The sequence below is a fragment of the Hippopotamus amphibius genome, chromosome 14 (genome assembly GCF_030028045.1).
Source record: "Hippopotamus amphibius kiboko isolate mHipAmp2 chromosome 14, mHipAmp2.hap2, whole genome shotgun sequence".
NCBI classification, from domain to species: Eukaryota; Metazoa; Chordata; class Mammalia; order Artiodactyla; family Hippopotamidae; genus Hippopotamus; species Hippopotamus amphibius.
The window spans coordinates 18,282,805-18,296,409 of record NC_080199.1 but is presented as its reverse complement, the minus strand read 5'-3'; the positions used below and the strand labels follow the sequence as shown (position 1 = coordinate 18,296,409).

At 41.8% G+C, this 13,605-nt stretch overlaps 1 protein-coding gene across 1 annotated transcript in view; it reads left to right on the top strand.

The window, feature by feature from the left end:
- GPC6 (glypican 6) overlaps positions 1-13,387 on the top strand; it is a 1,066,366-nt gene extending 1,052,979 nt beyond the window's left edge. The window contains exons 8-9 of the mRNA XM_057707663.1: positions 4,582-4,757; positions 8,991-13,387. Coding sequence (XP_057563646.1) covers positions 4,582-4,757; positions 8,991-9,193 — 379 coding nt within the window. The 3' untranslated portion in view covers positions 9,194-13,387. The remainder of the gene's footprint in view (positions 1-4,581; positions 4,758-8,990) is intronic.
- The last annotated feature ends 218 nt before the right edge of the window (positions 13,388-13,605 follow it).

Genomic DNA, 13,605 nt, shown 5'->3' with positions numbered 1-13,605 from the left:
GTGAAACTATACAACATTTGTCCCTCTATGATCAGCTTAGTTCACTTAGCATGATGTCTTTAAGAGTCACCCATGTCAGCATGTGTCAGAATGTCCTTCCTTTTTAAGGCTGAGTTATTATGCGTATGGACCACATTTGGTTTATCTGTTCATCTGTCAATGGACATTTGGGTTGCTTCCACCTTCTGGCTGTTGTAAATAGTGCTGCTGTCAACATGGGTGTACAAATATCTGTTTTAGTCCTTGCTTTCAGTTCTTTTGGCTATATACCCAGAAGTGGAATTGTATGGTAATTCTATTTTTACTTTTTTGAAGAACTGCCATGCTGTTTTCCAAAGCACTGCACCATTTTACATCCCCTCTAGCCATGCACAAGGGTTCCAGCTTCTCCCTGCTCTGTGGATCCAAGCCCATTGATGGGAGTGCCCTGGGTCAGGAATGCCTGCTGTGCTGGCCCCGTCACCCATCACTCACAGCAAGCTCCACAGAAATTTCCTCCACCAGGACTCCTTCTGGATTGAAGACTTCTTGTTGTATCCTCACCTGGCAGAAGGGACTGGGAAGCCCTGTGTTGCCTCCTTTATTAGGGCTCTAGTCCCATTCGTGAGCACAGAGACCTCTTCATCAAATGCCTTGCCTTCTAATACTATCACCTTGGGTATCAGGTTTTCAGCATGTAGATTTCGTGAGAACACAAACGTGCAGACCACAGCAGATGTGAAGATAAACAATTCTGCAAAACTGCCAAAGATTTAAACCCTACACATGGTCTTACAAATAGAAGATAACCAAAATGGGGAAGCTATGCGTGACTATTCCCAGATGCCACTCACTTTCCACACTACAGCATGAGATACTGGCAAATGGTGACACCCCTCCGATTTGTTCTCATTTCTGGGTTCTCCCTGCCCCAGGTAAATATACAGCCAGCCTCGGAACCTGGACTCTCTGTAGCAAGATTCTCCTCCCTTTCCAGGTCTCCCAGAACTATGATGATGCAAAAATAGAATACCCTCATGCCAAAGAGCTGGTGCAAAATCTAATAAAGGGAAGAATATTATGGGCTCAAAGATGCATCCATTCTTGCAGGATATGAGCGTGGTGTAAAGAGATCAAACAAGAGAGGCAACAAATAAATGGGCCAGTGCTGACCTGGGCTTCCACGGCTTTGGCCTCAAGATGCACCCCTGGAGTGACAAAATGGCCATTTTTTTTTCATCTGTGTTTTTCGGTTTAAGTTTCCACATTGTCTCTACAGTTCTCCTTCGAACACACTGAAGGAGAAAAGGCTGTTGAGGACACGGGTGCATTGTTGCTCGGTTTTATTGTGAGTGGCTGAGCATCGGCAGGCACAGTTAGAGGCTGGCTTTCTTTGGCAGTCTCGCATTGTTCCTGCGTGCTCAGACTCCCAGGGGTGGCATTCCCATGTAAGCTATCGCAGTCAGCTTCTGATAAATGAGTCTCGCCAGCCGCGCCGTGCATGTAGCGGCTGAAAGAAACAAAGCCCTCCTCTGACTCAGCATAGATACAGCTGCAGGACCTTCGTTGTCCAGAAGGTCCAGGGACAACACCAGAACCCACAGGCACCTTTCAGCCCCTCTCAGCTCCTGTGCCAGCAAAGGCTGGCCTGCCCTTGTATTGTTTATTCCAATGGGCTTTAGTGATTAGGTAGAGCTCACGGAGCCCGGCACATATAATTGAATGTCAATAACAGTCAATCCCGTGTCATATTTTAGAACTTATATCAGGGAGACAATCTCAGAATCTAACAAAATTTTATTGGTATATCAGATGTATTAAAAAGCAACACAAATGTTACGCTTTTTTATTGCAAAAATAAAGAAATATAGTTCCATGACTCTTTTTCATTTCAATTAGGACATTTTTAGGGCAACAAATACTGTGAAGCTTTATGGAAAAGAATTTGCAGTGCGCTCTGTGTGTTTTATTATTCATTATGCAGTGAACATCACGAAGTCGATTTTGTTCAAGATGTGGATGCAGACATGGAGCTTCTTCGGGTGCCTCTGATTTAAAATGGGTAAACCAGTCCATGCACAAATATATCATGCATAAGATTTCAGCACATGAAAAATGGCTGAAATATAAAAGTTTCTTTGTGCGTTTCTATTTCTTCTTTCAGAGGTTGATGGATAGAGCCTTTGGTTTCAGAGACTTGCAAAATAACCCGCAGGAAGGGGGAGAACTTTAAGCATACGTATATCATATGAGAAAATGTAAACAGGAAGGACAAAATAGAGGAAGGGAAGTTTTTTTCGGCTTTCAAGCAACACTAGGAGGCAGTAAAGGAATGATAATGTTAGCAGTTAGGCAGGGCTGCCGCCAGCCTATCAAGTGCCTGGGCTGGATGTTCTGATGCCCCTCGAGATCCCCTCTTCACCCCTCCACCTTGGGCTGTGGCCTACAGGAGAACCTCTACAGACCATATCACCTGGGTATCCTTTCCTGCTGGCTTCCAGTGGGTTCAGCCAATGGGAGGCAGCAGCCAGAGGTCAGAAGGAAGGACTAGAGAGGTCAGGATATCATTCCCTCTGCTCCCTCCCTGAGGGGCCTTGGTTTGGTGGTTGGAGCATCTTCTGGCCACGTTTCATGGTTTCAGCTCTTGTGCATTCTGGTAACAACTCCATCTCCTCTGGCCCTTCTGCTGTTGCCAGCCCCAGGGTTCTTCGCTACATTGGCTGGTTTCCTTCAACCCTGTTCACACCTTTGTAAACAGTCTCTTCTTTAAACTCTCTTCAGTGTTCTTTGAGTGTGCCCTCTGTTTCCTACCGGGACACAGACTAACATAGCGCCTTTGTAGGAATCAGAAAAAGGCACCTACATGGGTTTGTGAGGGTTCATTACACTGTCATCTTTGGTGTATGCTAAAATTCTCTAAAATAAAAAGATTCCCACAAAAGAGAAGAAAAGGAAAGAAAAAAGCACCCCTTTTGGCGAAGGGTGCCCTGCAGCTGCACTCAGGCTGAATTTCAGCCCAGCTCCCTCCCTCAGCAGATGACTTTGTGCAGTGCCCAAAATGCCCTGCCGAACTTAGAAGCCCTATGGAAGAGTGGGCAGAGCCCTTAAAGCTGGAAAACATCTTCAAGAGAAAGTGAGGATTGACCTGGGTCTTTAAAGATATTTAGAACTTAAATGGGAAAGTGCTTTCCCGGCAAAGATAAGGTGGATACTAGAAGAAGATTCCATAAGGCAAGGAGCGTCCTTGAAGGCAGTGTTGCAGCCTAAGAAAGTAGACACAGGGTGGGGGTGGGCTTTGATTGCTGAGCTTTGAAGTGTGAATCGTCGTTTATGGTCAACCAGGCAGTACGCTGTGGTGTTTGGACACGTGGGCCCTGAAGTTAGATCCATTAGCTCTGTGACTTTGCACACTTACTTATCCTCACTGAGTCTCACTTTTCTATTATACAAAATGGGGATGAAATAGTACCTACCTTCCAGACTTGCTGGGAGACTGAATTTTCTAATGCAGGTAAAGTGCTTAGCACAGTGCCTGGTATTTGATAAGCACCCCATAAACATTAGCCACTGTGTCAAGTTTTTAAACAGAAGAGTGACCCGATGAAAGCAATATTTTGTGAAGGTTAACCAGACAGTTCGTTCAGGATGTGCTAGAATGGAAAGCCGAGGACAAGGAAGTCCGTTTGAGGCTGCTGTAGCAGTCTGCACTCGAACGCTCCAATAAGGGGCACCAGAAATGGGAAAGAAGCCAGAGATGTGAGAGCCTTGTGAGAAGAGTAGGACTGAAAACTGACAGGTCACGAGAGTAAGGAGTCAGGTGCTCCAAGCACTTTGCTGAGATCTTCAGCCCCCGCTGGTAGAAATACACACGCGCAGCTTAAGCAGTTGACATCGGAAGGACCAACAATTTGACATGTTAGCACAAGTGAAAGAATTAGTCATAAAATTTGACATTTTATAGTATAAGTAAGAGAATTAACGAAACTTTAGATTTTGCTCTTCTCTTTTACTCAGTAATGAGTTAGACCAAAGAGTCCATTACAAAATAAAAACCTTAATGGACACAAATATTCCAGTGATCACTGGTCACTCCTCCAACTTTCCAAAGATGGTTGTTTGGTTCCCAGAAGTTTCTTCTGAGGAAAACCTGAGATAGGAGCTCCTCAGCTGAGGAAGAGCATCCTCATACACGGAACTCTCTAAGGTCATGTGTAATTTACAAGTTCAGGTCCTAGTAGCAAAATTCGCAGGATCACTGAGGAAGCTGTCAGGTCTTTGACTTTAACAACTTAACATTTGGGATGGAGGGAGAAAGAGTAGCTAATTTTAAGTAATATTTTGTGTAAGTCCCCAGGTGAGCATTCATTTGTCAGCAAGCCTACCTAAGAATCCAGCGCCATTTAGAAAGTACTCTGAAGCCATTTTAGCCACATCTCCCTCTGGGAAAGTGCATGCCTTGTTTTCACTGTTTGGCCTTTTTTCCAGGAACCGAGCCCAGGTTTTGTCACTGTTTGGGCTCACTGTTAGCAACAACATGGCAGAATCTGGTTGCAAGGCTGCTCTGGCCTCACCCTACTTGGCCTCTCCCTCTCTGCCCTGCAGATACTTGCCTGAGATCATGAACGATGGGCTGACCAACCAGATCAACAACCCCGAGGTGGACGTGGACATCACGCGGCCTGACACGTTCATTAGGCAGCAGATCATGGCTCTCCGTGTGATGACCAACAAGCTGAAGAACGCATACAACGGCAATGACGTCAACTTCCAGGACACAAGTAAGAAAGCCTTTCCCAGCACTCGTAACCCCCCCCCCCCCCCGAGTGAAAACCGTTATACAAGAGTATACCGTCATTTGTCCTTTTTTTTAAAGAAAGAATTTTATTTTTCTAATTTTTGTTTTGCATTGGAGCATAGTTGATTAACAATGCTGTGTTAGTTTCAGGTATACAGCAAAGTGATTCAGTTATATATACACGTATCTATTCTTTTTCAGATTATTTTCCCATTTAGGTTATTACAGAATATAGAGCAGCGTTCCCTGTGCTATACAGTAGATCCTTGTTGGTTATCTATTTTAAATATAGCAGTGTGTACATATCAAACCCAAACTCCCAAGCTATCCATCGCCCCCTCAACCTTCCCCCTGGTAAACATAGGTTCATTCTCTATGAGTCTGTTTCCATTTTGTAAAGAAGTTTACCATAATTTCTCTTTAAGCGCAACGTGTACCTTGGCTCTTTCGTGTCATTCTTACCCCATCTGCAAAGCTCTTTATAGCTCTTTGGGCAGAGAGCTCTGATCCGCAACACTTAGGATATACTAAAATCATAACTGCTCCTAAGGAATACTTTCAGTGGCTGACATTCAGCTATTACCAAAGCTAGAACTGAGTTTTGTCTGCCAGTCGATCTATTAATGATAAGGCAGCAAAATAATGTTTACCCTTTGTCCTTTCTGCGTCAGCAGTTATGTCTCTGCCTCCAACTCCCATCCCTCCTCCCAGCCACCAAGGGAAGAATGTTCTCAAGATCGCTCACTCAGACAAGGCTGGGCAGGAATGCCTGTTGTACCACTTATGAACTGAAGTCTTCAACAAGTGATCTCTTGAGTCTCAGGTTACTCTTCTATAGAATGGGAAGCAGTCCTGAGTCAGGATTGTTGGGAGGCTCATTTGAGGCTGTGTGTGAAGGAGCTAAGATAGCACCTCGTGTGCAATTGAATCAGTTGCATTAGTCCTCTCTCCAGCCACGCACGTACATGACCCATTGACATCTGTATCTGAGACCTTGAGAGAAATAGTAAAACACTGATGTGATATTACACATGACTATTTTATTAAAGATCACAAAATATCAGAAGTGATTTGAAAGACTATTAAATACACATTGAATGAAATTAACTATATTTGGGTTTTGTCTACGTGGTTTCTAGATGCATAAGAGTAAAGACAAGTTTTGTTGTTTTGCTGTTTTTCTTAAATGTATATTTTTATAGAGAGTTCTTGGGAAAAGATTTCTTGAACATAAGATGTGGAATTGCCAGGGATTCTGTAGTTTGGTCACTGAAGCATAAGATGATGCTTGTGTGCTTGAAATAATGAGATAGAAAGAAACAAGTTATGGATGGAAGACTTGAAGTCATCTGAGTCTTAGCCATCATTCTACTGAGTTGTCCCCCGCAGAAAACTTTAGGTGCTTAATTCCATTTTAAATAACTCAAAAGTTAACTTTCTATTTCTTTCAATATGGATAATTGCCAACCCAATAGACTTGTTGTAAACGTTCTCAGTGTTCCCATTATTTCTCTTGCTCTTTATGAAATCTCTCCTTCCCTCTTCAGAAGAGCACATTACACCAGGTTTTAGCCTTTGCTGCTTCTCCCCTGCTCATTCCCTAGCTTCATTCCTTGCTTTCCGGTCTTCTCTATCTAACAAAATGCTTTATTATCTAGAGAGTGACTGTTGGAATAAACAATTCAAGATAACAAGAATTAGCTGATGTTGGCCTTGGTTCTCTCTCCTCTCTGACTTGAAGAGGTGGTACATACATGTCAATCTGCGAAGCTTAGGGAATGTCCTAGAGATCTTGCTCCGTTTCCCCTAAAAAGAAAATAAAAATCAGCAACGCTTTAGAGCATCACTTTGCTCTAAACCCAGCACCGAACGTGGCCTCCTACTTTAGGAAAGTGTCTGTCATTTAAACCAATGTCACATCTTACAGTCATCATCATCCTTATTGCTTTTGACATTTTAAAAAACTGCCCCTTAAATACCTGCATTTGTGATTCCTTTTCAGAAAGAGACTGGGCCATTCTTTTTCTCAGTGTCTCCTGTCATTATTTGCTTACCACATTTTTAATATTCTAAATCGCCTTAATAATATCTCTGTAAAGGTTATATTACTTCTTGTTCATCATAGCAGTGTTTAAAACAATTCCCTTAACAGTTGGGATCTCTCTGAATTTAATTAATGGGCATTTTCCCCCTTGTAAAGGCCACTAAAGATAAATTAGAGAAAATGTTAAGAACCTGGTATAGTGTATTCAAGTGATCTTCCGTGGTATTTAGATGTCCTATTAAAAAAAAGATTGTGCTGAATTGAGCCTTGCTTATTGGGGGGACATTGGAAGAGTCCCTGCATTACCTTGGCTTTGCTTAAGCAGCATCTAGCAGACAAGATGGCGCTCATCTTTCAGGAGCAGCTCAGCACACACACCATCATTTCAGGCCAGCAGGGAGGCGTTTAGGGCCATTGAATGGACTCATTGAGAAAATGGGGAAAACAGCAAATGTCATTACCAGGTTGACAATTTCCTAAGCCCTCCCAGGAACATTATCTCACTTATACCCTATAACAATTCTGTGAACAAGATATGATTAATCTGGTTTATACAGGTGAGCACTCAGGGCCTAGCCAGGCTAACTGGCTTGCCCTAATTCACTTGAATAAAAGACAGCAAGTTAAAATCTGGGTCATCTTTGCTTTTGGAATCATATTTTTATCACCAGGCATCACTGCACACACTGGGTTTGGTGCTCTAGCACATTTTATCAGGGGGTCTTCACATATCCTCAACAAGGTAAATGTTACTGTCAGTAGCTATTGAGTTGAGGAAACTGAAAGAAGTTAAAGAAACTGCCCAAGGCATACTTAATTATTTAATAAGTATTTATTGTGCACCTGCTGTATGCCAGGGCCCATTGAAGCCAATGGGGATACAGATATGAACAGTATACACAGAGTGTCTGCCCTCCCTGCAAAAGTATACATTCTCATGGAGGGAACAAGAAAGCAGGCAGTTAAATAATAGAGTTGCATGTGGTGATAAGTACTTTCACGTAGCTGGTAATGGATGGAGACTTACCTGCAACCCAGGTCTGAGACACGGTTTAAGAAACATGAAGGAACCAAGCAGTCAGAAGTGGAAATAGAGCAGGCCCAGAAGGCATTTGGGGCAGGCAGGGAAGATGCCAGGCTAAGACAGCATACTAGGTGGACACCTGGGCATTGGTTTCAAGTAGGGAATGGCAAACCTTTTCTGTTAAGAGCCACATATTAAATATGTTCAGCTTGGAGGGCCGTACATGAATGCAGAGTTAATCCCTAAGTGAATGGGTGTGGCTGTATTCCAATATAACTTGACATACAGATGGTGAGGGTTAGATTTTGGATGTACAGTGTTTACATGTCACAAAATACTATTCCTCATTTTCTTTCAAACACTTGAAAGTATAAAAATCATTCTTGGGATTATGAGCCATACAAGAACAAGCAGCAGGCCTTGGTTGTCAGCTAATGGTCGAGTCAGAATCTATCCTTGCGCTTAGGAGGAGAACAGCGGTGGAAAAAAGTAGCCAAAAATGGTAATAAGGTGTGCCTTCCATACCTATGTGCTGCTGTCTCTCTGATTTCCTACTCACATTGTTGGTTTTCCTCTTCAATGTTTTTAAAGTTGCCTTTCAAAATCCTTTCTAAAGGCATGGTATCTGCTGAGAATGATGGCTCTGACGTTCAAAAAGAGCAAAGAATGAAATTTCTTAAAGTAATTAAAATATGAACCAGAATAAGAAATCCATCTCAAATTCCAACGTGATGGGTGTGGCCTCCCATGGGGTCTGGGATTCTCATGTTTTTCAGTTGGGTAACTCCCGATATCAATTAACACGATGTTTCAGGGACTTCCCTGGCAGTCCAGTGGGTAAGACTCTGCACTTCCACCACAGAGGGCATTAGTTCAGTCCCCGGTCGGGGATCTAAGATCCTGCATGCCGCACGGTGCAGCCAAAAATTTTTTTTAAAAAGTAAAAATAAAAATAAAACACCATGTTCCAGATGTCTAGTTACATGCAGTTCACCCACCCATCACAAACCTGCCCATTAAAAACAAACCTGTTGGGGTGGGGGACCCTTGGGTGGGAAGATACCCCTTCCGCCACCACGCCCAAATCTCTATGTGCCCACTCTTTGCTAGCTCGGGTCTAACTCTCTCTCTCAATCTGCCCACGCCAGGCGATGAGGCCAGCGGCTCAGGGAGTGGCAGCGGGTGCATGGATGACGTGTGTCCTACAGAGTTTGAGTTTGTCACCACAGAGGCCCCTGCAGCGGATCCCGACCGGAGAGAAGTAGACTCTTCTGCGGCCCAGCTGGGCCACTCCCTGCTCTCAGGATCTCTCGTCTGCATCGCGCTGGCATTGCAGAGACTTTGCAGATAATCCTGGGATTTTGGTCAGATGAAACTGCATTTTAGCTATTTGAACGGCCAACTCACTTCTTTTCTTACACTCTTGGACAATGGACCATGCCACAAAAACTTACCGTTTTGTATGAGAAGAGGGCAGTACTGCACTCTGCCTCCCTTTTTGTTTTCCCAAAGAGTACCGGGTGCCAGACTGGACTGCTTCCTCTTTCCTTCAGCTATCCGTGGGGACTTTGTTTATTCTAGAGAATTCTTACTCAAATCTTTCGTACCAGATTTTCTTACCTTCATTTGCTTTTATGCTGCAGAAGTAAAGGAGTCTCACGTTGTGAGTTTTTCCCCCCTGTTAGAAAAAAAAAATAGGAAGAAAATAATTTTCCTTGCAAAATCAGGCCAAACCCCAAGACAACTGCATTTTCAACAAAGAAGCAAACAAGAGAGAAAAAGAAAAGAGCTTTAATGCTATAAGTTTGACATTGCCAGCCAACTCCCAGTGTAAGTTTTCTGTGACAAATCAGGTTTACAAAATGCTTATGGGGAGAAGGTTTGAATTTTTTTTACTGCAGTGAAAATACATTGTTGTCTTGGAGGTCTTGCACGCTAACCACACAACGCCAAGCTGATTTGGAGGTACTGATAGTATATTCAGAATTCCATCTTCAATGTGAGGGCAAAATCTGCTACATCTCAGCACCTCTCTCTCACCCTGCCCAATTTCAATTTCAGTAATGGCACCATTTTCCTTAATTCTCTTAACGTCTGTCCACTGTATCCAATTGGCACAGATTTTTCCCTTCATCTTCAGTTACTAGTGGACACCCACATGAATTCATCCTCTTCAAGGGTCTGAAATGAAAAGAATCTTCAACCATATAATTGCTTTGCTTTAGCCACAGGTTTGACGTGAATTAGATGTTTCTGCCCCGTGTTCATTACCCTCCCAAAAGAAAAGTTCTTTTCACGAATCGATAAGCAATTAGATCCATAAGTGAGTTTTCATTTTTAACTATTTGCTTTGTGTCAATTGGTTTCTGCATCACAAGGGCATTCTCTTACAAAATAACTCACAACAACAACAAAAATTCAAGACAAAAAAAATATATATATAGTACTGACATGGAGATTTCTTTCACTTTTTTAGTCTTAGTATGATCATCTATTTTTATATCTATATATATATAAATCACAGATTTTAACTTCTTAATTCCAAGCTCAGGGTTGACACACCTTTGTAACGAAAATGTTTTGTCAACCAGCTCTTCTTGTTTTGTGCTGCTCAGAAAAGGGATTCCTCGATGACCTGTGAGCACCAAGAATCAAGAAAGAGAACTTTTTACGTATCTAACTGTCCATTTATGAAAAGTTTGCCAGGGCACACCCTTCTCACACGAACATGCTTTGTCCTGGGTGCTCCAGACTGTGACTCATGGGCAGAGCCATGGGTGTGCAGAACTGTACTGGTCATGGAAACTGTACACGCAAGGAATGTGTTATTCACGCAAAACCATTGCTTTCAGTACAACGCCTTCAGCCTAGGATTCCTGCTTGGCACTTGGAGAAATGTCCTAATTCAAGAGGCCGATTTAGAGCCTAACTGATCTGCCAGGTGGGCCAAAGCCAGGCATTATGCTCCCCTGACAGAGAGAAGCAAAATAAACCAAACTGGGGCTTTATGAATACAGTTGGCTATCCATGTGTTTTTTTGGTTTTTATGATGCATCTGGGGTTGGGAAAAGTAATGTTTCAGGACACCATAGTATGCCAGTCACGTGTTAATTAACCCATTGGCAGTCATGATACATAAGCGGTATTTTTCGATCTCCGTACTCATCAAAATTATAATTAGTTATTGATTTAGTCCTCACGTTTAAGTAGAACACATGCGGCACAATAGTATTAAGTATATTTGAGCACTTTTGCAAAACTGAAAGTATTTAGAAGCAGCTATTGTTATTGTATGCCTAATGAAATATGGAACGTAGGATTCTGAGGGATTTTGTGGCATCTTTTCATTTAAATCTTTATGAAATTAACACTTACTCTAATTCAGCATTACATACTTCTAGAAAAATCATTCATTTCACTGCCAAACTTTGGCTTCCTATCACCAATTACACATAAGACATCTCTATGAAGGACCATTCATTTATGTTGCTCATTGCGTTGTATGTTCAGAAATCAGTATTGTCTCTCTCCAGTAATTAAGGTGCAATACAAATGAAATCAATCTTGATTTTCCAGAATATTTGAGTCATAACTTGTTTTTCTAGCTTTAAACTCCAAGTCTTTCCTTTTTAAAATATTTCTGCATTGTTTTCTGTGAAATAGATCAGAATGCCTTGTTTTCCCTGTACTTTCACCCCCGAAGGGTTTTGTGCATGTATGTGGATACACCTTATATTAATGAATGTGAACCCATGTTCTGTACACATGAAACACACAGATAATATATAAACGCCTGCTTCATTTGTCTCCACACCTTCGTTATCAATGTTATTCATATTGGTGAGCTATAGTGATCTATATGAGCCAGGCAGAGAGCTGAAATTATTATCAGTTAATGATGCCACAGTATTAGTCACCTGCATGGATGTGGTCAAAATATTATTCAACTTGTACTTGCTGGTTTTTATCATCATCCTACTACGTCATATGATTTTCAGACTAATGCAACGTGAGAATTTTTCTGCACCCTAAGGGAATTAGTTTAATTAGTTAACCCATTTCAGAAAGTATTTTGGAATCTCCCCCTCCCCCCACCAAATTAATTTCTCTCGTTTTAGCCTAGTGGTAGGGGATGCGGTGATGTTCCGTTATTTTTCCTGACCTGCCCTCACTTGCTTTGACGTCCCTAAATTCTGTCATCGCCTCATAACCTCTGTTATGAGTAGAGAGGGATGGGCTCACTGAAATCGGACGCTAGGAATTGTTGGGTGATGCTCATAACTGCAAACACTTAGCTTATTGAAGTGCCTCTATTTACATGCCCTTTAGTTATAATATGTATTTTTCTAACAGAAATACACGTCTGTAATTGGTGTATATTATACTTTGTATAGGTTATAGCAGAAGCTAAACAGAGGCTAACGTCTTTAGCAGAGAAGAATGGATTGCAAATTCACGAGCTGGAGCTCCGCTTGTGGGTCTGTATTGAAGGGCAGCCACGACAACCTTCTTTCGTTTGAAGGAAGGTCAAGTCAGGACTTTGATTAGAGCCATCACAGAACATTAGCACTCGCAATCTGATTCCCTTACAGTGACTTACCCAGATCAACATCTTGTGTCACCTGCTTTCATTGTAAGGGATAGAAAATACTACTTTGTCTACACGGAAAAAACACCATTATGCATTGACAAGCAGTGGTAATTACAAAAGTAGCATTCTGTAAATCAAACACGCTGAAAATATTAGTGGACGCAGAGCCCTGATATTTCATTTATATTCCCTGCTGCAGACATTAGCCTACTTCAATTCTTTAGCCATCATGTACATGTTCTGGCTACACACTGAACACCACCTAAAGTCCCCGAGGAGGAATAAAACCTTAGCAAATGCCTGAGTTGTGGTTCCTTTATTACTTCTCTTTGCAAGGCTAATTATCAGGTGGTTTGATTAAAGGTAGAAGGGTTAGCAAATGCAAGTTTTGACTTACCCCAAACTTGCAGAAATTCAAACTCATCTTCATTTACTTATAGTCACTAACAAATCTGACTTCTGACTTTAAAAAAAAAGGGAGGGGAGGGGCACTCTAGCTTTGCCAACAGAAGAGTAAGGAGACCATAACTTATAAATTTGCAATGTGTTCCTCCTCGGTGGAGACATTAGCCAGTGTTTAGTTTTAGGCCAAGTTCTACAAAGAGAGGATTGATTTGTATGCATTCTGGAGTCTTGCTATATCACCGTTTGCTACAGCACGGGACTCAGCTTAGCATGGGACTATTTGAACCTTGGTGAAAGTTGAATAGGTACTGGAATCTTTGACACTGCCTTGTAATGAGGTACTTCTCTGAAAAGACACCTCAGGATGGCATAGTCGTGAGGTCTCTGTGTGCATATGTGTAACATATATGCAGGACAAATGTGTGCACCAATCAAACCTAAAATTTTATGTGACTGTCAAATGAATATCATTTGGGTTAAGAGTTTTCATTTCTGATTTGGATAGAAAATTGCTATTAATCTTGTATTAAAATAGTTTTTAAAAATCTACCAGTGCCCTTTTTGCATTTTCTTAACTATCGTCATAGTCTAAATTTCGGAGCTTTTGAATGTTTTGGTTTGAGAACTTTTTAGAAGCTGCAATATTTTAAAAAGAAAAGAAAAAGAACCATATATTAAATCAGCACCACTCACCGAAGTACACTTGGCATTTGAAATTAAGAATTTTTGGAACTTTAGAACATTTAGAGCTTTCCAAACGTGTATGG